General features: G+C 43.8%; 3 protein-coding genes across 6 annotated transcripts in view; 1 reads left to right on the top strand and 2 right to left on the bottom strand.

The window, feature by feature from the left end:
- Window positions 1-9,989, bottom strand: part of bhlhe23 (basic helix-loop-helix family, member e23) — a 48,648-nt gene extending 38,659 nt beyond the window's left edge. For both annotated transcript variants that reach the window (XM_035646204.2, XM_035646205.2), the window contains exons 1-5: window positions 9,904-9,989; window positions 2,182-2,218; window positions 704-820; window positions 573-604; window positions 88-236 (exon numbers count right to left, since the gene is read on the bottom strand). The gene's annotated coding sequence lies outside the window, so the exon portion shown is untranslated. The remainder of the gene's footprint in view (window positions 1-87; window positions 237-572; window positions 605-703; window positions 821-2,181; window positions 2,219-9,903) is intronic.
- Window positions 9,990-10,447: 458 nt separating this feature from the next.
- LOC118317467 (YTH domain-containing family protein 1-like) lies at window positions 10,448-18,458 on the bottom strand. Of its 2 annotated transcripts, none has more exons than XM_035646189.2 (6): window positions 18,266-18,458; window positions 17,363-17,387; window positions 15,682-15,761; window positions 13,459-15,213; window positions 13,262-13,306; window positions 10,448-13,106 (listed from the first exon to the last, which is right to left on the bottom strand). In XM_035646189.2, exons 1-6 carry the CDS (start codon window positions 18,290-18,292, stop codon window positions 13,080-13,082), a joined length of 1,959 nt encoding a protein of 652 aa, XP_035502082.2. In that variant the 5' UTR covers window positions 18,293-18,458; the 3' UTR covers window positions 10,448-13,079. The 2 variants fall into 2 exon arrangements, with proteins under 2 accessions (XP_035502082.2, XP_035502081.2); XM_035646188.2 differs by lacking the exon at window positions 18,266-18,458 and adding an exon at window positions 17,802-18,258.
- A 21-nt stretch (window positions 18,459-18,479) lies between these two features.
- birc7 (baculoviral IAP repeat containing 7) lies at window positions 18,480-26,350 on the top strand. Of its 2 annotated transcripts, XM_035646191.2 has the most exons (8): window positions 18,480-18,615; window positions 20,117-20,849; window positions 21,244-21,343; window positions 21,520-21,601; window positions 21,755-21,800; window positions 22,379-22,588; window positions 25,737-25,802; window positions 26,014-26,350. In XM_035646191.2, exons 2-8 carry the CDS (start codon window positions 20,309-20,311, stop codon window positions 26,211-26,213), a joined length of 1,245 nt encoding a protein of 414 aa, XP_035502084.1. In that variant the 5' UTR covers window positions 18,480-18,615; window positions 20,117-20,308; the 3' UTR covers window positions 26,214-26,350. The 2 variants fall into 2 exon arrangements, with proteins under 2 accessions (XP_035502084.1, XP_035502083.2); XM_035646190.2 differs by lacking the exons at window positions 18,480-18,615; window positions 20,117-20,849; window positions 21,244-21,343; ... (1 more) ...; window positions 21,755-21,800; window positions 22,379-22,588 and adding an exon at window positions 23,500-25,310.
- The last annotated feature ends 951 nt before the right edge of the window (window positions 26,351-27,301 follow it).

Genomic DNA, 27,301 nt, shown 5'->3' with positions numbered 1-27,301 from the left:
AAAATTATAAATAAACACAAAACTCTTTGGTTATTTGCAGTTTTTCCCAAGTCAGAATTCCCCAGTTATGCATGACAAGCTGCACACCCTTTCCTGCTCTCTCCATTTATCTGTCTTTCGCCTTTCTCAATCTTCCTCGCTCTTCCTCGCTCTCCTCCTCCTCCTCTCTCCCTCTCTAATGATGTTTGGCTGAGGTGTGGGTTAATTGCAGGGTTAACTGACGGCGTGGAGGAGCACTGTGCGGTGAATATGAGACGAAAGCCAGGTTTAGTCACAGTCGTGGGGAAGTTGGAAAAGCTGCGCATAAGTTGTATTGAATTGTTGCACGTTTGCATTGCATTGCAGTGTGTTTGTGTTTGTGTGTGTGTGTGTGTGTGTGTGTGTGTGTGTGACAGGGGCAGAAAGAGTAAACAAAGGACTTGTGTGTCTTTGTGCTCCTCTACATGCACTTATGAAACAGCGTCAGCTGGGCATAAATGAGAATCAGTAAGAGCAACACTTTGATGGGAGGTTAAACGTGTGCCTTTGTTTTCGTGTGAACGGCTGACATGCAGGATTTGTGTAAAACTCACCTCAGCAGCGGTGTCACCTCTGTTCTCTGTCACTGCGAAATAATAATTTAAAAAAAGGAATGCCTTTGCTGCCAAAGTATTAGACTCATTTGAAATGGACGTGTTCTACAGCTAGTGGATGAATACTGTACCTGTGCAAGTTAACACTCCTGGTTATTCAGCGCGGCCCGTCTCCTGACTGCAGAGGCCGGAGTACATGGCCGAGGAGCACCTTCGATAATGTACAAGCTAATGATGACCTGCATGAACTGGGAGAATACGCGGAAGAAAGACTCGATAAAGATTGACTCAAATACACACTCGGCGCTCGTATATCACTCTGTGCGGGGTGTTAGGTGCCATCAGCACAACCGGTCCAATCTAAAGCGTTATACAATCATCTATTCTAGTATGCAAGACTTGACACACACACACACACACACACACACACACACACACACACACACACACACACACACACACACACACACACACACACACACACACACACACACACACACACACACACACACACACACACACACACACACACACACACACACACACACACACACACACAAACACACACACACACACACACATTTGTATGCAGATGCAGACTTGCGTGTGCATACATACAAACCCTCGGACATGAGGGTGCAGGAGATTTGAGATTCAGCCGCCTTGCAGAGGCGCACTGAACATACAGAATCAGAAACAGGACAGGATAATGACCCTCGTCCATACGGGCCGTGTGACAAACAGATCAATGCAAACAACTCATGACATTTATTAGATAAAGTCAAAGCCTTCTACATTAGCACTGATGCTCAACTCGCCGGTCAAGTGGCTCAGCATTATTGATATGTAGAACACAAAGCAAAGGACAAGTCATTCATCTATACAACATCCAAATGAGGAATTGCTAAAGGCAGTGGGATTCAAATGGCCATTTAAGGAACCGTGCTTTGGTGTGTGTGTGTGTGTGTGTGTGTGTGTGTGTGTGTGTGTGTGTGTGTGTGTGTGTGTGTGTGTCCATCTCTCAACAAATGTTCAGTGTAATGTTTCTTGTGAAATGACGAAGGGTGACATGTTTTTGGGGTCTATCCGCTCTGTGAGGCCAAAGACGCCGTCAACACACAAAAAGGAGTTTTAGCTCAACTTTGAACAGGTAACACACAAATAATTAATGTGTTTGAAACCGTTACTGGGTTTAAAATATTGTGTCGTTGTTCTATTAAATAAATGGTGAATTACTTGAATATAGCTTCTGACAATAAAATTAGATAAAATAAAATTTAAAAAAAATTAAATTAAATATGGAATAAAGAATTGATTTTCTAACTGCTAAAATATGGCGAGTGGGTTAAAACTTTTACATTTATAATAATAATTTAAAATATTGATATTTTTAAAAAACCTAGTTGAACAGTGTTATGATTAAATTGCAGCCGAATATATGAGCCACAACTTCGTCAGCAATTATCAGATTTTTACAATATTTCATGTTGGGCTATAATTTCCATAAGTTCAAGAGTAGACTTAATTTTCTAGGATAATAAATAAGATCTATAACATAATTTGAAAGATATTTTTTTGTAGTATTTCTGCATTTAATGTATACTCTTACCTGTTACCATGATGATCACACAAGCTGTACTGTGGCTCTGAGAGAGAGAAAGAAAGAAAAAAGTATGGTTCATCCTGAGAGTGGGTGTAACACACATTTTACACAAAGTACAGTAAAGTTCTCCTGAAACTCCCTGCTTCTGCCTCTCTCTCTCTCTCTCTCTCTCTCTCTAGTGTGTGTGTGCGTGTGTGCGTGAGTGTAGGACCTGGTAGACCTGCAGGGCTAGATATAGGCTGGTGTTGGTTATATCTTGCCATATATTACCATTCCTCCTTGGAGGGGCCCCCTGCATTCAAATCAGCGGCCGGCTGCCTGATCGTGGAGGACAGCTTACTAGGCCCCTTGAATTGTTCACCGGGAACAATGGGTTCCTTTGTCAACGTGTTTCTCTTTCTCTCCCTGGACAATACTAGAGGGCCCTTCTGGCTCTCTGCACTTAAGAAATGTTTGCAAAATTACACCTCTTTATGTGCCTCTCAAAACAAGAAGCGGTGCCAGTATAAAAGTGTGGGAGGTTTAGGGGGAAATGCACCGGAGATTCGTTTCTCTTCTCTTTGATAAACTTCACTCGGTGTTTTTTTAAAAGGTAAAATTTCCTGCATTTAAGAAAAGTTGATCGTCGCTTTTTTTTTGTTGTTGTTCCTCTCTCCCTCGAGCTAATTATTTGAAATGTTTTGCTCAACCAAAAGCAAATTGAAAAAAAGAAAGAAATGAAAGGACGACACAAATATATATAATTTTTTTTACAAAAGGGGAAAAAATAATAAAAACAAAGGAAATCATATGCAAATTAATACAAGAGAACAAACTAACATATATTCAACTTTTTTGAAAACGTGATTTCCGCCATGAATATCTGAGATCACCTGCAGGTGAAGGTGGTTGATATAAGTCTCACAGTGTGTGTGTGTGTGTGTGTGTGTGTGTGTCCTCGAGGACCATGGATCCCGTTTGGAAACATAAACTGTATATCTGCATAACGAGCTTATGGTGCAGAGCTGCCCACCGCGCCGCCGCCGCGCTGACCTCTCCCTCCTCCCGATGAATGGGCCCATACGCAGACGCCCAGCTGTGCCTATTCGGGCCTTCAACTGCATTTTCGGAAATCGGTATGATTTCCCTGGGAAAGTTGGCTCCTCGGTTTCTACAACAATGTCCACTGTTTTTTTTTTTGTTTTATTTTTGTTTTACCTGGCACCGATATTTAAAACATTATAATAATAATAATAAGTATTATTATTTAGACTATGTTTCAGTGTGATGGGAGGTCAGTTAAGTTCAGATACGCTGGATCAATATAAGGCTCACAGATCTACTTTTTTTTTTTTTTTACAATTTTAAAAACCACAACCATTTTTATAAAGACAATTGAATTTTTCTGGGATTATTTGGGCTTTTGTATGTGGCGTTGGGGTTTTATGGTTTTATATATATATATATATATTCTATTTTAAAGTGCACACTCTGCAATGTTTACAAATGCATCGCTTTAAATTAAAATTGCACTTTTTGTATCGTCGGTGTGATTTTTCCACATCGAGAATAGGCCAAACCTATAACTTCCCAGACATGCGTTAATTGTGCATATTCTTGTATGACGCCCTGCAGCTTCTCTGCACTTGTTTCACCCACTTAACTCGGCTCTTTTGCGCCAACTCCGCAGTTCAGGGGATTGACCGCAGTCAAATAAGAAACAAATAGATTTTGCTCGTCACGTTAAATGAACAACCAAACTCTCGGTGCTCCGACGGATCGTTGGGACAAGCAAAGGGGAAAACAAATTAACGGGAGCACATTTACGGAGTTATTTATTTTAATGCTTTTCGGTGACAACGTGGCACTGCACCGCGGCAGCACGTTCCTTAATGAATTCAAATGCGCAGGGAATATTTTCCCAGCGTACCTCAAAAGCAGCCAGCACAACTGGGGCCGACTCTCCTCTCTCTTTTGTTGGGGCTATTGTGGGGGGGGGGGGGGGGGGGGGGGGGGTTCCTGTGTGTTGGGATTGTGGGGGGGGGGGGGGGGGTAATGAGGGGGCTGCGACCCCCCGATGCGGTTGCATTTGCTACCCAAAGACCGTTAGACAGTGGCTGAATGAATGGGGGCCTGAATGTCATTGTAATGCACAGGGACAACTCCCCCCTTCATTCAGCTTAAGACGGTGGAGGCCGCTCCGCGCGGCAGAGGGGAGAGATGTGGGGAGAAAAAGGCAACTGGCGATTCAACTCGCTGTGTCGCTCCCTCTCTCTCTCTCTCTCTCTCTTCGCTCCGTCCGTGCATGTGGAGAGGCGCGGAGGCATGTGTGAATGTGTGTGCATGTGTGTGCGTGTGTGTGTGTGTTTGCGCGCGCACCGAATTTGGGCGCTAAAAGCTGCTGCATGACTCGCGTGAGTTCTGTGCACAGGACGAAGGCCCCGCGCGGTTTGCACAAAAACGGAGAGAAGATGTGATGGATGGCGCCACCGTGTTGGAGCATAACCGGAGGATAAACCCGCGACGGACGAGAGTAAGACACCGAACAAAGGACCGAGTCCGCGTCGTCGTGGATTTATCAGTATTCGGACAGAGGACGCTTCTCCTGTATAGCAGGTGGCCGCTTTTGCAGGCTGGCTTGTTACTGCATTTTTTAAAAAATAATTTTTGGCATTGGGGCACCAATAGGCCTAACAAATGACATGCGTTAGTGAATTGACTCGCATTAGTGCGCGAAGACAGGAGGCGCGTTTTGAGATGTAGATTGCGACGGAGGCTGAGATTAGACAATAGACACGCCTGTTAAAATAGATCATCATTGCATTTGTTTGGGGGGAAAAGAGCCCATTTGCGAGTCTATGGGCTCCGTTAAGAGAGTAAAACTACAGGGGCAGCGGCTGAGGGTCCCTCCTCTCCATCTCTTTGTTCAGCCAACAGTGGGAGGTAGACACCAGCTACGGAAGGAGGGAGAAACATTTGAAAAAAATCCAATGACATTTTCTTCCGGGACACAAATCAATACATTCCTGTATAGGATTGTTATCGGAACTGCGTTAAAATGCATAGTATGATTCGTTTCAGGGGGAAACAAATTAATGAATGGAAAAAAAATATAGGATGATTTACAGAAACTATGATGCTGAGCAGCCGAGCACGCAGGGCCACACGTTGGTGACATCAATAAATGAACAAGTAAATAAATGAAAATCTTACAGAAAAAAACAGAGACCATAGGCATCTTGGTGGACCTTCATCAGTTAAGAAGAATATTTAGAATTCCATTTGAAATATTTGAATATGGACACTGGACATTGAGGCCGTTAACAAAAATAAAATAAAAAGATGTTCTAATTTTCAAAAGAAAAGCACAGAGGAGCCTAACAAACAGGAGCTATTTACTCCCAATACCAGTCATAACACCAAAAATGGCAGATAGGGTGTGACGTCAACATTTCTAAAAGCTAACTCAATAATTGTTATAGTCCAAGTCAATTATATTTACAATAATTGATCACGTTAACAACTGGGCTGTAGGAAAGGTCATCTTCCAGTGGTGCATGCCATCCAATAAGGAATGTACACATCACTGTGCACTTGTATAATGTGCACCACCACCACCACAAACTTTGGCGTTTTTTTACATCTTTACTTTTTCATCCAAAATAATGAGTGATTCATAATTAGTCTTCACCACCTCAGATGACAGGTCACATTCCTCTATTGCAGATTTGGAAGAATCCTATATGGATGTGACATTAAAACATGTTCTAAAAGGAAGAGACTGTTGATAGGCCTTGACAGAATGTGGTGTAGAGTTCACACGTTTACTTCAAGCTAAAAACCAAAACGTGGTTTGTTTTTGCAAAGTAGAATTCAGCCTACTTTTAGTTATCATCGATTAATTAAAGTCTTGAGGTCAATATACTTAACAACAAAAAAAAGAAGAACGTTAATCTGGCAGGTTTTGGAAGGTGAGGTTTTCTACAACATTGGTTCTGGAAGCAGCCATTAGCCACTGGGCAGTCGACATGCACCTGTCAGGGTCAAACCTTCAGGGTGTTGGTGGTCAGGAGCACACACGCGACAAGAGGAGCTACTTCTTGCCTGCAGGCCACTTTGCAGTTGTTACTAAATACCAACCGCTTCAGACATGTCAGAATAGTCTGCCCGGTGCATGCATGCAATGCATGACAGCGCTGCCGAAAGTCAGTCCGGTGGTTTCAAGGACATTTGGGGCTGATGAGGATTTGGTTTTAATGGGGGGGGAAATAGGAGGAGGAGGGGGGGCCACTTGGGCCCGGGGCCATGACGTCATTGTGCGCCCATGTAATCCTCTTGCGCCGAAGCCCAATCAGCAGAGACTCGCAATTGACTAGGATGGGAAGAGAGGGGCGCTCTAATCCGGGAGACAGTGCAGGATCACACAGCCCGTGAGAGAGAGAGGGAGAGAGGGAGAGAGAGAGAGAGAGGGAGAGAGAGAGATGGGGGGGGACATGCATCCAGGGTTGGATTGTGCCTGAAATGGGTCAGATTAAAAAGACACGAACCGAAAAGAATCGACTGACTCTTGATGGAGAGAGGACCTTTCTGAAGACAAAGAAGGCTTTTTTTCTCCCCCTCCTCGACTCAGACACGGGAAATTCAGCCTCCCGTCAACGCCGCAGCTTTAGGGATACGGTAGAGAGCTGTGTGGCGCATAGGAGAACGACTCGCTGTTTTCTACACACGTAGTATAGTTCGGAAAAAAGTAGCCTGCTGTAGTCTGTCAGCTGCGTGAGAGGAGAGAAGAGGCATCGCGCGTTTTGTCCGAGGGCGTTGATCGTGGACAAGTCGGGGAACTGCATTCAAGCCAAGTTGAACGGAACATACAGTACTCTTCGCAGTGGGACGGATGACTTCACGCAGATAGCAGATGTGACGGTGCTGCCACCGTTGTTTTCTTCTGTTTTTCCACTCTTGCCTTCTTTGTGTCTGGGGTCAGGCGAATGTTGTAATTTGAGGTTGTTTCGCGGGAAGGACAAAGCGAGAGAGCCCGCAGCTTCAGCTGTCATTATGTGCCTGGTAACGTGCCATGCGATGCGTAAAGACGCACATCCACACAGAATCTGCAGGATAGAGATGTTTTGCTATATGGTGATAACACGCCGGTTCTGCGGCTGCACGCTTTCCCCTCACATCTCATTGGGCTCTATGTGCTGCACGGTGTGGGGGTTGATGTCGAGCCGTGGCGCAGTGATATCAATATTTCTTTGCGTGGAGTCCAAACAGGCGCAGGAGGAGAAGAATGTGGCCGCGCGCATTGTCGCTGGTGCTATAGATTTGAGGTGTCTACAAGCGCGTGATTGTGTTACAGAATCTGCTTTAGACCAGTGTGTGTGTGTGTGTGTGTGTGTGCCAGGGCGCGCGCACGGAAGCGGGAACTGTAGCTACTTAAATCGCAGTCATGCAGTCTTGCGTCCTCCTTGGCGGCGGCTGATGCTGCACGGAGGTTTAAGTGTGTGGAAGTCAGACAGGGTCAGGTGCTGCGGGCTGGGTTGGGCTTGGCTTCGCTCGGCCCCCCGTCGGCAGGGCGCGAAGGCGACTTTTTATACTCGAAGGGGTTGTCACTCTGCGTGTTCACAGCGGACCTTGATTTAATGTCCATACAATTAAGGCACGCGGTGAATGCCAAGAGAGGAATCTGCACAGCATCACGCTTCACATTTGTGGCTCTTCGTCATTTTTCCTGCAGGCCGCAGGCTTCAACTCCACCACTTCGGCCCTTAACGTTTCCAGAAATGGGGCCCGTGGCTGCAGAGCACAGCTGCGGGATAAAAGCCGACTGCTGTACTGTCACTCAGCCGCGCGTGCTCTATCGCAAGTATGCGAACGCGCGCCCGTGTGTGTGTGTGTGTGTGTGTGTGTGCGGTGTTGCTTTTACTGTGTGGGCGCAATGCGCACTTTAATAGGCTACGGAACCAGGATACCGCCAGTTAACCTCTACATCACGTCTTTCGTTAACAGTTTCGGTGCTGCAAATGTGAACGTTTATCTGAGTCGAGGAAAGAAAAAAGAAGAAGAGGAAAACGACGCAGGTTTACGAAAAACAGTTGGACTTTCGCCAAGTGAGGTCAATGTGTGTCCTGTGGCTTTGACACAAACAAACCGGGGGGACATTTAAATGCATGGCAGTCGGTTCGTTATACTGCATCTTAACTTAAGGTTAATTTATCAAGTGCGCCATTTTATTATTAATATACTATTAAGAATGTAAGTAATACATCATGCACAAGGTCAGTACGTTTAAAAGTGGTATATATATATAAAAATGTAAACGATGAAAGTCATCAACATTTTTATTTTCATTTTTTAATAATGTACTTAGAATAGAGGCAGGGCTCGAGAACATCAGGCGAATGAATCTGACGCACCGGCCACAAAGCCTGCCTACAGATGAAACAGCCAAACGTCTGATATCGTAAACATCCGCCGCTCGACGTGCTCGATCATGTTTAATCCTCATCTTTAGGATGCGGTGCGGCACAATCTACACCCAATCTGATCCACATGCTCCTGTGACAGCTTGTAATCTCCAACGAAATGTCGCGAAGGCCATCACTGTGTGTGCAGTTGAAATAGGTCGATATGAATTATATAGAATGTCATATGGGAAAAGGTAGATCTTAACTCTGTGGCTCGAACCCCAGGCCCTCAGCAGAGGCCGAGCAGCTCCTGTGGGGATACAATCTGGCGATGGTCTGCAGAGTTGAGTCGGATGGAGTCAACATATAGAAAGTAGAATACGTGATTTAACGCCACCTACATGCGCCTTTGTGGTACTGCATTGTTGCAAGGCAAATCTTTCGACCAGCTACACAAAGTTTTCACTCGACAATAGATTTCAAAAGATGTCAGTGTTTTTGCAGTCATCACTGAAGCAAAATTTATACATGAATTATACATATAGTCTATTAGGTTTTTAACTTCACTGGGATACCTATTCTTGCAACCAGGTTTAAATTGGAGGACAACAAGAATGTATTCAGCATGTTTGAATAAATAAGGGACAAAACGCATCAATTCCCCACAAACAGGAACATTTGGCGAAAAAAACAGTTTTTTTTCCTCATGCAAACTGTACATCACAGGTTCAATATTGTTGACTATCATGTAGCCAGAAAATTCAAGTCTTAAACATGATATTGAACGATAGGGTTCTTTACTGCAAGCAAAAAAAAAAGGTATTTTTAGATCATTAATTTGAGCATCAGGCCAAATTATCTAATTTTGGATCTTTCTGTCAGTAATATCCTGCAATTAGCTGAATATGTTTTGAGTCAATAGAGCAGAGACGCTAAATGTGACATTTTCTTATGTTGTGTCTCAGTTGGATGCCTTCTTTGTAATGATGTGACAAAACAATAAAGCCTGAGGTGAATTTGAGTTCTCTGTTTGTTCTTGTGTTATTTAATGAGGAATTGTACATGGTAAGCAGCATGCAAGTATATTTGATCAGAAAAATATATTTTTCAATGAAGAAATAAAATATTTTTCTTTACATTCCACTATTTTGTGAGGTATGCCTGTGCACCAGAGAGCTGCCCCGCTGATTAGAAGATGATTATTTTGCAGGTGGAGAATCGTTGTACAGCGTAAATGTTATTACACTTTACAGTCTGTACACTTCATATTTAAAAAACAAGAACATCTACATTTCATGTAAGATTACTTACTATGTGTTTTTTTTAACTCAAGATAGTGTTCTTTTACTTGATTATGTGATTCAATCGTCCCACAAGTAGTTCCTCCAGATTCCAGGAAATCAGCACCACGGAGAGCTCCTGTTGAGAAAAGGGGAAAAACAATCTTTTGACAAATGTGGAACAAATTAATTTTATTGTAAACCTGTATAATTCAACTCTGACTAAAGAACAGGACTATCAGAAAATCATTTTGGCAAACACGTACATGGATTTAACACGAAAGTCTTACATTTTTTTCCAGCTAGATTTCATAATTATTTTTTTTTTTTCTTTTAAATACCATGAGCTTTTATCCCAGGCTACAGCACTTCCCTTTCTGTGTTCAGATTCTGTTGAAGGCCACTTGAGCCTGTGGAAACAGAGGCCTGCTTTTGAAAAGATCATTTACAGACATGATGAAATCAGACAACGTGAAGAAACAGCTCCAGCCCAGGAAACCTTTCAGTGACATTTAAGAGCGGCAGCCGCCCTACAGAGCCTCCTCTCTGTGTGAGGTCACCACAGGTGGTGTGTTTTCTCAAAGCAGAATTCATGAGATCAAGACAAGGGGACTTTCTTAATGGACAGTTTATTAAGGCTCGATTTCTTCTATAAAGAAAAACCAAGATAGCTCTTTTGAACAAGTTATTACGCCACTACAACTGTGGTCTATAAGGTAATCAACGTTTACTTAATATTTCCATGTCATTAATCCTTTTGTATAGTGTTGAGACATATTTTGATGGCTAGCCTGACATCCCGTCTATTGCGGCAAACCTCTTCTCATTCTCATTCACGTGCACATACAGCCCTGGACAATCATCACAACCAGCTCGTGCTTCCTGAGGCTGCGACATCAGTGGCATCCTTTCCGCTTTTTATCCGCCTGCCCCTGACTCTACGCTGGATGGAGAGGGCGGGTGTCGGTGAAGGCAAAAGCCGTGAAGGGCGTTCACCATATTGCTTGGATCGACCTAGCTATTGATTAGAGCAGGTAAAAAGGAAAAGATGGAGAGGAAATGATCCTGTCAGAGGTTTCGTTCTCTACATTACAGTGTGTGGGGGGGGGGGTGGCCCTCCGGCCAAGTAAAAAAATACAACGCAGCTACACACGTCTTGAAATACAGCTGTGAAGCACATGGATCATCCTCACACTGGAGCGACCTCGGCAGGGTGCAGTACCTTCCCATCTCAAAATTATAATGACGTAAGTCCTGACATAACCAAAATAGATCATACAACACGCACGCACACGCACACGCACACACACACACACACACACACACACACACACACACACACAGTCTGACATAATCTGAAAAAGACCAAACAATCTCCTGTGAGTCTAGGCCAAGTTACATAAACAGGTGCAACTGTCAATATTGGTCTGTTTTAATTGAAATATTTCAAACAAAATTGCGTGATGGGATCTCAATATCTGATTTTGGTTACTGAATCTACATCAGATTTAAACATTGAACACAAATAAAACTAACACAAGAATGGCAGAACAAGAAAAGATCCCCCGACAAGACAGAGGCAACCACGTCCTACTCTTCTCTGCGACATGGTCACAATCCACAAAAATACTGAAATAACTATCTCAAACTAATCAAGGGAGAATCTGCCGATCTCAAACGCTTGATAACAAAATCACTGTCCTCTGGCTTTGAAGGCCCTGAAATGACTGAAAGGAGAATGGGGGGTGGGGGCACGGACCTGTCAGGGACTAAACGACATCACCACTCTCACCTCATAGTTTCAACATTTCCAGCAGACTTACTATATTGCAGCTTGCCATGCATGGCACACACATCTATTAGTGACTTTGTTCTTTTAACTTGTATCTCTTTTTTTCTCCATGAACATACCTGAAAGTACTTTACTGTACCATAATCAATGGATTCAGTCTACATCAAACTATTTTCTTTTTTCTTTTTGCAACAACCAAAAAACACACAGAAACCACATTTCATTCTTGTTTTTTTTTCTTACTTGATAGTAAATCAGTTACATTAATTTTTAGGTTATACATTTTTAGGCTTTCTCCATGAATATATAGGCTCCTACGTTAAAGCTTAGCATTACGACCAACATGATAGACTTAGCAAAAAAAAAGAAATTTGAGGAAAAAGACAAAAACAAGAGGATTAAGACAGAATGATGGTGAATGGACATATACGTGAATTCTCCCTCCATTTTGTGGAAAAAAGAAAAATAAAGAGCAAAAGCGACAATTCATTCTGAACAGATTATAGAACAATTTAAAATGGTGAATGTGACAGTTCTCTCAGACTGGGTTGCGTACACAAGCAGAATCTCCTGATGAAACATACAAAAGACCCCGTCAAGACAAAATAACAAAAAGAAAAAGCAGAGCAGAGGGGTTTGATGGATGTCAATAGTACAATTTTTGATTCAAATGGTGAGAGTTCTGGTTGTGGAGGACACATCCATTTATTTCTTTCCCAGAGGCCTTTGCAATTGCTCCTCTGAAAAGTCTCGAGTCCCATGTGACTTCACACTATCCCTGATTTCTCCAGCAGTGTCACTGTTTTGAGCAGTTCTTTTGAGAAGTCACCAATAATTAGAAGAAAAAAAAACATTAAGGCTCCAGAAAACAGCTTTCTGAAATGAAAATTGTCAGTAGTAAGCCAAAAAATAGAGATTTTGTCAATCTGAATGAAAAATAGATAAATCATTGTAGTTTTATCGTCGCACAGTTCCAAGTCCGACATTGCCTTTGGGATCCTCCAACCCTGTTGGCACAGTTAAAACTCTGAAGCATGGCAATGTTGCCCCCAAATGGACAAACAGGGGCAGGACACATCCGTTCCTGATTGTACTGAAATATAAAGTGGCAGATTTTTTTTTCCTCCGTGGTGCAGTCAAACCCTGATTCAATTGGAAAAAAGGAGGGGGTGGGAGAGAGAAAACCAGTCTGGTGAGAGAAGAGTACGAGAAAAAAAAAACTGAACTAAAGAGTGTGGTGGTGGCTTGGTAATACATTAAATCAGCTTGTTATCCCTGCACAAGAAGTGGGTGGTATATGGGGCAAAAAAGCACAAGTCTCAACAATGGCAGAGATTTCACCGGGATTAAATAGAAAAAAATATGAAGGGCTTGGTTGCATTTTCATATTCTTCTGTCTCTTAAATCAAAAGTCCTAGTGTAACTGTTGATCAAGCCAAGGATAAATGTCCTCTATTGTTTATTCCTGTTTTGGCGCTCCTGTTTGGAAAAAACAAAAAAATATCATCAGACATACAAATAACAACACCGTAAACTACAGGATTGTCTCAATGTCGTCTTTACTGTCGGAACAACACAATTAAGTACTACTGCTGTAGTAGTACATGATACCAATAAGCATGACAGTTCTTTACCTGATCCAACCGAGAGCGGGTCTGTATCTGAGGAGGTTCAAAAGTCTGTCAAAAGGAGCAAATGAAAGGGGACAAACAAGAACAAGAATTAGTCTCACATATGAGCCACAAGCCAACAGTAAGTCAAAAAAGAAAATGATCATGATGCACATTTACTCTAGTCACTTTAAGTAACACAGTGAGACGACTGTACCCACCTTGCGCACCTCCTCTTCTTCTTCCTGCCTCTTCTCATAATGGGAGAAGTCATCAAAGATGGAGGTGGTGTGTTTGTAGCCGGCGATGATCTTGAGCACCTGCTTGGCCTTCTCCAGAGGAACCTCCTGGGTGTCACGGGAGTTGGTCACTGGCTTGTTGTCGTTGTTCTCCAGGCGAATGTGGCGCAGCTGGCTGTTAGGCACATCCTTAACAAACAACCAGGTCACGTCAAATTTGCCCTTCCACTTGTCCTGTGCCCAAACACCGGCACTGGTGCCATAGTCCACCGGCGAGCGCATCTCTGCCACGCCGCAGAAATGACCGCTGCCGTTGACACTGAACAGCAGGTACACAGGTCCTTTGCCATTCATGGCCCGGAAGGCTGAGTCCAGCCGCTTGTTGCCGTGCTCCGTGCTGCACCAGATTGAGTACTTGATGGAGCGATGGATATCATCCTCGGAGTAGCTCTTGATGATGAAAACACGACCATTCTTCAGGTTCCACTCAAACTCCTTGGGATTGTAGCTGTGGGAGGCACGCAGCTTGTCCAGCACTGGATGGGACTCTCCACCAGGCCCCTGGGCGGCAGAGGTTGGGGGGCCGCTGTTCCCAACACCAACCACACCCATCACTCCACTACCGTCATGGCCGGGGCCACCTTGCCCGTAGCCCTGGTTGCGGTTGCGTGGGGCAATCCAGCGGGTCTGGGGTAGTGGGGGTTGGGTGTGGTTCTGGTAGGGCTGAGGTGGTGGTTGATGTTGGTGTTGGTGTTGGGGTTGGTGTTGATGTTGATGTTGGTGTTGGTGTTGATGTTGTTGGTGTTGGTGTTGGTGTTGGTGTTGATGATGTTGATGTTGATGTTGATGATGCTGGTGCTGGTGATGAGGGGGCTGTAAGGCCATAGGCTGCATCTGGGCCTGCACCATAGACTGGGGAGGGGGCTGCATGGGTCCTTGCTGCATGGGGGCTTGAGGTGGCATGCCATGAGGCAGGCCAAGAGGCTGCTGCTGCTGCATTGGAGCGGTGGCTACTTTAGTCACCGGGCCCTTGTCCCAGGTCCCAATATTCATGTTGTGTTTGATGGGTGGCGGGGGCAGAGCTCCCCCTGGATTGGGCATCCCTGGCTTTACCTTAGATTTCAGTTGCTGCATCTTGGCGGGCTTGCTGGCAATGGCTGCCCAGGAGGTGGGTTTAGGTGGGGGCATGCCGATAGGTGTGGCTCCATTTCCTGTGGCTGCCACTGCCGGACCGCCGATCACAGATCCCACTGCCTTGACACCTGACCCCTGGCCTGTGACATCCCCCCCGATCTTCAAGCCAACCATACCCTGCTCCAGGCTGTTCATACCAGGGGCTTTGTTGAGGGTGTCACTGTGAAAGCCCGTCTGACCATCAGGCACCAAGGTGCCCCCCAGGGAGCTGGGAGGGTAGCTGTAGCTGCCACCATAGGCTGAACTTTGAGTCTGCTGGCCCTGGGAGCCACTCGTGCCCCAAGCAGAGAAGGCAGGATTTTCAGGGAAAAAGTTAAACCTGTGGGGGTAGATGCTGCTTCCCAGGCCCCCGGGCTGGCCGAACACAGTGTCCGGCATGAAATGATGGTCTCCATTACTCAAGGGTCCGTAGGGGGTGAGGTATGGAATCGGAGGGTCCCCACCTGTGGACCAGGGAGCCTCACTGAGGGGGTATGGAAATCCAATGGAGGGGGCGTAGTAGCTGGATAGGTAAGGGTCGGTGATGGACTGGTAGCTGTTGTTCTGGATGAATGAAAGTCAGCAGAATCACAAAGTCATCAATTGACTTACACTTTGATTTAAAACCTCAAAAAAATAAACTGCTGGTTCTATTTTATATAAAAATATGTTTCTTAATGGTTTCCTCATGTTATTAAACATCAATGTTAATGGGCATTAATCAAGCTTGATAACATCACAAATACAATTAGACTGAAATAATCAAATCATGTTATATTTCGAAAAAATGTCTGGTGTCCATTTTAAGGTTTTTGTCTCTCATTCAATGTTCAACAACAAAATATTTAAATTATTAGGTCAGTTTAATTATTTTATTGGTGAGAGTGCACAAACTTATACATCAATAACAGAATGTGAATATCCCTACAAATTCTTTGGTATTGATTTTCACCATATTATATAGTCAGGTTCTATCTATAGGCAATTTGTTAATTATTTGCAGTTTTTAGAAGAAGGAGATTAAGTTTTTACCTGCGTTGATTGACCAGTGAGGTAGGGCTCAAAGTCATTGTCATGGACAGTCTCCTTCTGATGCAGTGAACCATTTTGCACTGCAACAAAACAAAATTAAATAAAAGAAAAATTAAATAAACGTGTAGTGGTGACAGTGCTTTTAGAAGGGACAGAATGCAACAGCGGTTGCTGTTATCAAGATGTACCTTGTTTTCTAATGCAGCACACAAGAGATAAAACATTCTTATCAATCATTCATTTGTTTGATCTCAACATCATATCAGTGGAGCATGAAAGAGATATTGATCCATCAATTGATATGAATAAACTCAAAGCTTTTGTACATATCAGTCTGTCCATATGAGCATGCTCAAAAAAAAAAATCAAAAGTCCATAAGCCACTTTAGCACCTGCCTGTCACTCACTACACCTACAACTACAAAGCCATAATAACACAGTTACCAGCACTGAGAGAGTGAGTGAGACTGAAAAAACGCCCTAAAACACCAGCTGCTGATCTTTTGGTTATGAAGCATAGGTGGTGGCTGTAAAAGTTTGCTTCTTCACAGAGAAGATGAGGTGTGGTCAGATTGAAATCACTGCAGTTTAGAGCTAAACTGATTGTTGATCAGGTCGATCAACGCAAATTTTATCAGCAACCACTTTAGTTAATCACTTGAGTTTTTTATTAAGCTAAAATACCATAAAACTGCTTGTTCCTAATCCTTCAATAATCATTATATCCATAATCATTTTATCCAGTTGTAAATTATATATTTGGGTTTTATTGACTCTTCAATGAATTGAATATATGAATTCAAAGTATATGATGTGAGTACAGAGTGCCTGTCTGCCATTCTTTCATGTTACTGTAACATATCACTGTGACCCATGCAGGAGCAGGCGATGGACTTCTCTAATGTGTGAAAGACAATAATCACCATGAACCAATGTACCAAGTGTATCTATCCAAATTTTGGAATTTGAGCGAAATTGACACCATTAAAATGTGCAGGGACAGTAGCCAGTTCCTGATTCTCTAATGGAGCCCAAGCTGACCACAACCTACGCTCTCTGTGTAAAATAGTAACTGCAGACATTCGAAAAATGCCTTTCAAGGCTACGTGTGACTGTGTTATACTCAACCGACAAAAGGATGAAACATCACTACAAACTATATCTGTGAATGCCCCCCCCCCAAAAAAAATGCTTGCGTAACATGTACAACCTCTCATCATGGATACTGTCGATTAACAAAGCAACAGAAGAAAGAAAAAGTATGTTTCCTTTTGATTAGAGGTTTGGCATAATTAGAGGTTTCTGAAATTAACCTCTCCCTTTTGATGACATGGTAGATGTTTCTACTTTATCGTGTCTCTGCAACCACGGGTGTCCCACCTCAACATTGTTTTGTGCTCTGTATTCATCATGACAATGAATATATTCATCATTCAGTCAGCCAAAAATGTGTAGGAGTTATTTCCTTCCAAAATGAAACTGTGATAGAAGAAAATGAACTTGGGCCTTTTGATCACATGATTTGCCAAGACCCTGCATGGTTTACAAGAATAAACAACACTTTGCTGTTGTGTAACAGAGATGTCAGAATATGAGTCCATGAGAGAGGCTGGTGTATTTTAGTAGGAAACAGTGGGCCCAGAGTCGTTATCCAATCCGAGTCGGTGATACCGCAGCTCACCTTTAGATGCTTGTCCCTTTGATCTCTGCATCCAGGTTGGACCATGGAAAGACAAGAAGAAGAAGAAGAAGAAGAAGAAAAAGGATGACACGGTTATTTTTCAGACAGTTTAGGATTCCACACACAGCTTCCAGTGTTGTCCATCTATTGCCCGGAAGCTCGAGATACTTTTTTTCTAAAGGAGAGGCGATGCCTCGACACACCGAGCCAACATCCCTCGGAGCTGTTCAAACCTCCAACAGTTGTACGGGAAGTTGCGGCAGTTGTGCGTTTCGCGAATCACAAGACGAGTTATGTACAAACGAGCGTTCGGTTAAATGAACCGGCTAAGCGCTGGCTCACGCGCAACTTTGCTAACTATAACGTAACACCCCCCCCCCCTTTTTCAAATGGCTTTCTAAACACCAATGTCGTCAACACGCTGAGCAACACCATTTACCATAAAAAGGCTGCAAACATTTGGGGGAGAGCTAAGCGGGAACATGCGACGCATTCCATTGAAAGTTGTTAGTTCACAAGCGCAGAGAAGTTAGCTTCGGGCTAACGTTAGCTCAATGGGTTCACGTCTTCAGCGACAGGAGGGGATTTTTTTTTCTTTCTCTTTCTTCTTCCCTTTGCGTCGATTCTGCAGCAACGTGCACCGTCACGTGAATATGCATTGGAGGGCAAATTTCGGGCGGACACGCGGGTGTCGTTGTTGTTGTTTTCTTGAATGTCCAGTAGAAAAGGTCTAACCGTTTCACGGGAATGTTGCTAACCCTGCTAGCTACATGCACCGGCCGACGCTAGCACGCTAGCTAGGTACTTCCGAGCAATAGCCGTAGCCCGGTGAAACGTTAACGTTAGCGGGTAGCTAGCTGGCGAGCTCTCCGACCAGGCTGAGCGGCACGTCGTCCTTCCTACCTGAGGGTCAATGCTTGTGGCAGACATAATTCATCAAGCAGCTCCCGGGTTTTCTCACAGAGCCCGAGCTTGTGACTGGATTTCAAGCCTCCCCGTGTGACTCTGAACGCAGCTTCACGGCTCAGTTGCGGTGTAGCTGTGTGGCTAGCGGTGCCGCTTAGCTGTGTGGCTAGCTCGGCTGTACGGGGGGGGGGGGGGGTTTCCGCTCGGTGCACGTCTCCCAACTTCCACACTTCCAAGTCTGCCTCCTCGGATACTGTGCTCCGAAAGCAGCCGGCTCCCTGGTACGGGCTGTTGTTTTTTCTCCGATTTGAACGTTGCGTCTCGTCGTCTGGACCTTTCCGATCTGGGTAATATTTCTATCGTCGCCTTTACTTTGTCTTTTTTGTTTTATTCCAAAGAGAGGGAGAGAGAGAGAGAGAGAGGTCCTCCTCAGTAACGTTAGAGCCCTGAACACTTCCCCAATGGCTGCTCCATCCGGGCTTCGAGCCGCTGCAGTTCACGTCGTTCCCTGCGGGGTATGGAGGGGGAGTGCGGGGGGGGGGCAACATTTGCATTCAAATAAAAAAAACAAAAAAAAACTGTAACTATAGCTAACGTCTGTGATTCAGATGACGCAATTAATAAAAAATAAAAATCCCAGCCCTTGAAGCGTTGACATTTAATACGTTTTTTTCTCACATGTTCACTGGCATTGGTGCTATTTTTGCGCCGTGTGTGTGGCTGTGCACAGCGAGCGCCAGGGGGGCTGTCAGCAGACCGTGTGCTTTTCTGCAGGGCCCCTCAGATCTGATACAGTTTGGTTCAGCACAGTGCCCACGTGAGACTTGCTGGAATGTAACAAAAAAACTAAAAAAGTGAAATAACAAAAAAAAAGCAATGATAATTAATGTCAGGCACCAGTCCCAATGTAGTTACAGTCCACCTTTGCATTTAGGAGTTCTGGCCCAGAAAATGAATATCGGATTTAGAAATCTGACTGTTTTGACAACTTGTGGCGCGACATCAGGCTGAAACTGATGTCTGCAGAATTACACCGATTGCCATGGTGATTTTTTGAACAAATTTAACATGGACAGGTGAGGTTCTGGCCTGCAATGAATAACAAAAGTTATTACTCTCTGGCACCACCAGGTGGAAGCAACAATGCAGCCACAATCCCCTCAAATTTGCCAATGGTCAAATGGTAGAACTTACTTTATAAATACTGTATATAAATCTATATATAGCTATTCATATTCACATGTATGTATGTATTACTACTTTTGACACTATGAAAGAAGATAATGTAATTGTCGCATCCTGTTTTCCCTTTCTTTTGTCTGATACATGTTACTGTCTTATTAGGCCTCACTGACCCCACACCCTGTAAATTCTACATTATTATTCCAAGGAAACACAGTTTATTATGTTTGAGTGTTTGGTAAGTGTGTCATCTTCACTGTTAATATTACTCGTACAAGTGCAGAGGGAAGGGTAGTCTTGCAGGCCCTTGAAGACACAAACACCCAACAGAGAGAAGGATCAGTGTCGATGTAATCAAGATAAGCAGCAAAAAAAAAAAAGACGAAGCCTTGTTTGTGTTTCCAAAATACTTTTAAAGGTCAGGTGTTACTTTTTATATGAGACTGAATCTGTGGGCATTTGTTGAACTCCAGCAAACCCCACATGGAAAAGCACCACAGTGTTCACTTTGTTGCTGTAAGAAATCATAGAATTCTGTAGTGACCTTATTCTGCTCATGCTGCTATCCTTTTGTATCATTGTAATATCCCTTTGATAGTCATAACATTTGTCAGCCTATAGTATGCTTCTAAAATTATTTACATGTTTGGCCTTTTCCCCCCCAAGAGGCAGAGTAACATGTCACGTTCAGGCTGTCATTCATTCAAGCATCAATGAGCATCCATTCTGGCATTCAGTGGATTTTCTGGAAAGCAGTCTCCTGTAGGCCAACGGCAGGCCCCCACAGCTGATCATATTATTCCAGTCGATGTTCTACACTCACCTTCAGTCTGCGCTCCACTATGGACCGCAAAAGGGATGACTGGCACAGGACAGAAAGCGAAAGGAAAACCTACATGCCACAGAACGATGGATGACAGAAGTACTATGGTGCACATTCTTGAGGAGCCTCAGATGAGAAGAGAAAGGGCGAGACTTCGAACTTTCCAGAACTGGCCAGCGGATGCACCGGTCACATCTGGAGAGCTGGCCAAAGCGGGCTTCTTCTTTCTAGGCTCCGGGGATAAAGTCCAGTGTTTCTGTTGCGGAGGGATTTTAAGATGTTGGGTCCACGGGGACAACCCAGCCGAGGAGCACAACAGGCATTTCCCCACTTGCAGTTTCATACTGGGTCAAGCTGTGGGAAATATTCCAATCCGAGTTGGATCCTCGGACTCAGTGGACGGCCAGTTATTGAGTCAACTCCAGAGGATGACCATGGATGATCAGGGGACGGCTGGACAAGCGGTCTACCCAGAGATGGAGGCTGAGGATTCCCGGATTACCACTTTCCACAACTGGCCCACTGAGGCCTCAGTCCAGCCTGAGGTTCTCGCCAGGGCAGGATTTTTCTACACAGGTGGTCACTGTCTCACTATTAAACCTGATCAAACGTTTGTATCATAAGCATCTGCTCTTTTTAATATTTTATGGGCAACATTTGAGTGTCCATGAGTATATTTCAGTGAAATATTCAGCACTGACCCAGCCTCTGCTAGAGTGACCTCTCTTTGTGAGAGAGTTCATGGTACAATTGTCCTGCTGAGTCATGATGTTGTGGACAGAACAACCTGGACAAAGCTGGAGCTGCGAGAGAAGAAGGGTTCCAAAGCTTCAGGCAATACACATGGTGTGGAGACAACATCATGGAATTAATGCCAACTGATATTAGTAACCCTACAACGAGTAGTTTTTTTGTGGAGCAGACATTAGACATTAGCCCCTTCTAACATTTGTCTTGTTCATCCTGACAGGTCACGGTGACAATGTCAAATGCTTCTACTGTGACGGAGGGCTGAGAAACTGGGAGCCAGGGGATGACCCCTGGCAGGAACATGCCAAGTGGTTTCCACGGTAACAGCAGGACTTTTCACTGGCACATACAGTATAGATTATTCTGTTTAACACATAATTTACCATTATTTTCCACTGGCAAATGAAAAAGTTTTATTAATATTTAACATTAACATTAACATAACATTTATGCATCAGCAGATTTAAGAAAACAAAACTATCTTTATATTTTTCAGGTGTGAGTTTTTAATCCAGTCAAGAGGGCAGGAATATATCAGCAACATACAGGATACTCATTTCCATTTGGGTGAGACTGTGGTGAGAATCCTTCTTTTCTACATAATATCCATCTATCATACTGCAGACATTATAATAATAACAATTCCACATTTATAAATGTCACTTTGCCATTCTTGCATTTAAATGATTTATGACTTTCACTGTGAATTTGACATATGATTACTTTTAAAGGTTGGATCACAGACCTCTACAAGCAGAGACACTGGCTCCAGAAATGGTAAGTCATTAAAAAAATGTAATTTATGTACCAAAAACATTTTAAAAAAACTACTTTCTACCATGTAGACCAGGATAACAAGATACCTGCATCTTTCTTTGATGCAAACTATCGAAGTCAACATCCACATTTGCTTGTTCACACAAAAGGGGGGAAAGGTAGAGGTAACATTAGCTAGTTTTGTAAATGTAGAAAAGTGAGGCAGCAGTCACTTGACTGAATCATGGGAGAACCACCTTGTTTGAAACATGGATTTGAAGGATAAAAGCATACCTTTCACCAGCACTACAAGCTAATTATTTGATCGAGGTTTGCAGTGATTACAGACAGCTATGGAAATCATTTGACTGCTGCATGGGGTTGCCGTTCAGTCAGGAGAGGGCAATTATTTAATTCAATAAAGGAATCACAATTATAATCCATTTCAACAGATATAGAGATCTTTGGTTTGAAATGTAAATGAATTGGCAGAGAAGGGTAAGCTGCAGAGTTTGTCTCTCAAATAGTTCGTCCAGAGGCTGGTCACTAAACTGCTTTTGAAGTTATCACTTCCCTTCACCCATCCTCTCCTCCCCCAGATGTGGTCGGAGGCCTGGCAGCCTCCTCAGTCATGCTTTCTCCTGTGGTGCAGACTGTGCTTCAGATGGGCTTTGAGGCCAGCCTGGTGGAGAGTCTGGTCCAGACCAAGTATCTTTTGGCGGGCCAGCACTACACCTCTGTATCTGACCTGGTCACTGACGTGCTGCAGACAGAGGAGGAGGACCGACAGAGGGCGCTACAGAGCGGAGGTAAATGCACTCTTTTAACTGAAGTATTGTATGTAAGTACAATTTAAGTATTTCCAATGTCCTTCAACTGTTTTATTCCACCCCACTACAAATAAGAGGCAGCTGTGGCTCAGGAGGTAGCGCGGGTCTGTGTGATTGAAAACGTGCTGCGTATGAATGGGTGAATGTGACTTACTGACATACTGTTAAGCACTTATAGTGATAAATAACACTAGACAAGTGCTACATAAATACAGTACAAACAGCCAGCAATATTCATAGTTACTTTGTAGATTACCCTCTTCTCCTATATAGTAAGGCTATAAAGTACAAAAGATATTTTAAATGTCTGGTTGGAGCCCTTTGTCATTTTTCAGATTCTCTGACATTTCCCCTTTAAATGTCTTACATTTTATTTAAATCAGTTTGAAGCACAGGGAGGAATTTGAAAAAAAATATTTTACAAAAGAAAGTCCAGAAAATCATTAGACTTCTCAAGTGCAATATTTGTTTCATCTTTCCTTCCCCATTAATCAAGTATGTAAAAAAAAGGCCATGCCTCTATACACACTCTGTTAAGAGTTTCTATTTTGCAGTTAGTGTATTTGGAGAGTTGTCTTCCGTATATTTAAATGAGGCAATTCAAAGTAGACAGCTGGCCCATAATAGTATGTCTGTGTTGTGTTACAGTATTAGACGAGCTACAGTTGTGTGCATTTTACATGCTAGAATTGTGTTGTTTATGCCCTTCTTGTGTAACAAATGCTTTATTAGTGAGGACCTGTCATATGTTGCACAGTTTGAATGTTCATTCCAATCCTTGATAATTCTTAATTAAAATCCTATCACACAAGCCCCTGTCATGCAATGATCAAAGGCACAAACTCCTGTGATCTGTGATCTTATTACATGTAACAGGTAGTGAAGCCTCTCAGAATCCATCCCATTCCTTTGAATTATAGCAGACACAGAGGAATTTGACCACATTTGAAAATACAAACCGAACAGAGACAAGCACAGTTTCTGTGAAACCACATAAAGGACCTTAAAGGAACAATAAAGGAACTCTTCGTCACAACAAGGCCTGGTTATTTGAACCATTTTCTTTGAAGGCCAACCCAGAGTTCCTGCCGGACTCTCCACAGCGGTTCGAACTATCCAACCAGCACGCAACTCGTGCACTATTTTTCATTGGTCCTGATAGCGGATTACAGTTTAAAGATGCAAAACCTTGAGCCAGATGGTGCAGTCCCCACACCCTTAAGACAGGCAACAGTCCCCTCCTACCTGTCAGACTATGACCCCTCCAGACCAGGGTCCCAGAAGCGGTTCCATGCCCAATTACCCCAGATCACTCGAGAAGCAGCGAAGGCATTATTCGGTCCAGAGCCCTCTCGTGCCACAAAGCCAATCGGCCAAGGCACTGCACCAGACCATCATTTGTTGAAAGAACAGTGGGAAAAGATGCAGGAGCACCTGCGCAACACATCCAGCCAGGTGCCAGATCGGTCCAGCAGGTGGCAGCAGATCAACCAAGAGAATGCAGCTTTTAGGCACCGGAGGAGCCAAACACCTGGACTCGTTGTAACACTACAGGAGATTAAACAAACCCATGTCGATCTCCACCAACAGTTAGAAAATTTGGTGACTGACATTAGAGACCCACTCAAACCTACCATACGGCAGACAGCTTCACGCCCGCACCTACCGGACAACCCTGGACAAGAGAGGTATCACTCAACACCGGCACAGATTCAATATACAGGGCAACCTGTTGGCCGCAGAGAAACATACTTCTCCCCACCCGGTCCAGGTGACATGTTAGCAGAAGATTTCTCCCACCTCCGAGTTTCACACTGGGTGGAAGGGGAACGCTCCTATCCACAATACTATTCGGTCCCTCCTCGAGCAAGCAACTCCTTTGTAGACCAGCATGGTCAGAGAACCCAGCCACTGCCACACGAGCCGCACTATGGTTATACAGGCCGAGCAGAGGGAGGGTACGCCCCATATCGGACTCTCTCTGAAGACCCGGCATTCACCCAGGTGCATAGTTGCAGAGTGTCCAAGCCATCTATCCCACACCTGACGATGCCAGATCCGAAACAATTCTCAAGGATGAAGTTTGCGCTGGAGAATATTCTTCCGAATGATGCCACAGAGCGATTCAAGTTCAAGATCCTCAAGGATCATCTGAGGTGCGAGGAGGCCTTGATCGTGGCAGATTCCTACAGAGACTCCTGGCAGCCTTACACAGACACAATGCTGGCCCTCACTAAGATGTATGGGCAGCCACACAAGCTGGCGTTGCAACGCATCATAGAGTTGATGGATGGCCCAGACATCCATAGTGGTGACCTGAAAGCCTTTCGTCTGCTTGCTCTCCGTGTACGCTCACTAGTGGGCATGCTGGAACAGTTGGGGATGAGAGGCCAAGTGGAGCTGCACTGTGGTTCTAATGTATCCAGGTTACTTGGTAAGCTACCCCATGACCTCATAGCCAGCTTCAAGAGATTTATCCACCCCATGAGAGTAGCAATATCCACACTCAAGGACTTGGCTGAGTGGCTGGAATATGAGCTTGAGATGCAAGAGGATCGTGTGAAGGGTGCCGGCTACAGGAGAGAGGAGTCCTCCAACAGGAAGAAAGAGAACAGGACCGCTCTACTGGGCACAGGAAAGGCAGGCGAGACAAGCACTCCAGCAACCCTGCTCGCTTCAGAGCCTTCAGTCAACCACCACAGTAAGACGGAGGAGGGGAAGGCCTACTGTTCATACTGTGACAACAGCAACCACTATCTGAACAACTGTGCCAACTTTAAGCAGATGACCAGAGAGCAGGAGTCGTCGTGGATCAGGAGCAACAACAAGTGCTGGCGTTGTGGCCGTGGCCATCAGGCATCTAAAAGTTCATTTAGCATTACCCCCAAAAGTTCATGTTGTGACTGCATCTGTATTATGTAGTCAAAATGGTTCCACCTGTTCCAATAGATCCTAATATGCCAGTCAATGTGCATTATGTAGAACCAGTGGATGTACCTTTAACTCTTAAAGCCTTGAAGTTAAATTAGCCCCTTTTTGACTATTTAGAATACAGTTAGACTTAAGGGGTGTGGCTTGTGTGTCTGAGGTCATAATGTGTTTGACTGTCATGTTTTTTTCACTTCAGAGCCAGAGATGAGGCAGGGCCCCAGTGCTGGAAATGTGAGGACAAAAACACCCCTCAGAGGGAAAGGTCAGAGGTCGACACGTGTACATATCGATAGCAGGAATAAAAGCAACTTATGTGCTTGAAATAATTTTCATAATCAATGACACAATTTAACTGCTGACATAAGATTGCTCTATCCTGCAGAAATCATGCTTCAGACATAGCAGTTAGCTTGTAGTTTGTGAATGTGAGTTAATCTTGTTTTGTTTTTTCTGTATGCGATTTGCCAAACCAGTGAAGGACCCCAGTCCAGAGGAGCTGCTGAGGCAGCTGCAGGAGGAGAGGACCTGTAAGGTGTGCATGGACAAGCTGGTGTCCATCGTCTTCATCCCCTGTGGCCACCTGGTGGTGTGCGGCGATTGTGCCGCCAGCCTGCGTCACTGCCCCATCTGCAGGGCCGTCATCAGAGGCAGTGTTCGTGCTTTCATGTCCTAAAGCTGTAGTGAGGAGCCACCGCTATACAGGAGTTACATGAGTGGTCTTGGGTTTTCTTCTGTACTCAGAGTGCTGGTTGCTTGTTCGGTCAAGAGTTTGCAGATTATTTTCTATAATAAACTTGTTCCTCTTATGCAGATCGTGTCTTTACTGAATGGCACACAAGATCATTAAAAGAGCACATTTGTTTATTAACAAACACCTATTTACATGAACACAAAGCACAGTTCTGGATAAATAGCATTACACAATCAGATCACATGGGACAGGGCAACACAGGAGACAAAATGAAAGAGGAATACAAAACATTTCCACTTTCTATGCAAAGGAAAAGAATCATCTATAAAGAGGTGTTTTTTTTTCTCAGTGGAGACTAACACATCTATACCAGGAGACATCTATTCCAGGTTTTTAACTAAGTCCAGTCACCAGGTTTTAGGCTGTATTGCACGAGAGAATACTAGTTTTGATGTAATGATTTTATTAGCATTTTACTACCAATACTGATTATGTTACAATATGATGTGCTTTGTGTTTTTACTAATCAGGTGTGTGTTAACTTTAAATTATGAAGATATATGAAGTGACATGAATTATTGCATCTTTCTATTTAAAAGGTGACCAATCAAATAAAAATAGTTTTGATCCTTCAGAAATCAACCAGCAGAAAGTGGTCAGATGACTTTTACAACAGATTGCAGACTATCAGGTACAACGAGGTGCATGTATTATATTATAATATATAATCTTTTTTTTTGACTGCTCACAATAAACTGAATGGACTGAAAACAAAATGAACAATAAGCAACTTATTTGTTTGCAACCTTTTTTGACCAAAGAAAAAAAAAATATGCATGTTACTCTTACTGCAATCAAACCAATAACATACTGAATATATTGTGGGTTCAAATTCATTGCGGCCTAAACGGAAGACTTAAACCTAAATGATGAAAACAGGTAAACTTTCTCACTCCTCTTGACAAGACACTCACTCAGAGTACTGTTTTAAAATGTGCTGTTATCTGCAAACCCCCCCCAAAAAATTAATTCATGGTAAAGCAACAACAGATTTGTGGACAAGCAGGCAA

The sequence above is a fragment of the Scophthalmus maximus genome, chromosome 3, assembly GCF_022379125.1.
Source record: "Scophthalmus maximus strain ysfricsl-2021 chromosome 3, ASM2237912v1, whole genome shotgun sequence".
NCBI lineage: Eukaryota > Metazoa > Chordata > Actinopteri > Pleuronectiformes > Scophthalmidae > Scophthalmus > Scophthalmus maximus.
The sequence above is the reverse complement of the archived record's forward strand: the minus strand, read 5'-3'. Positions and strand labels throughout refer to the sequence as shown.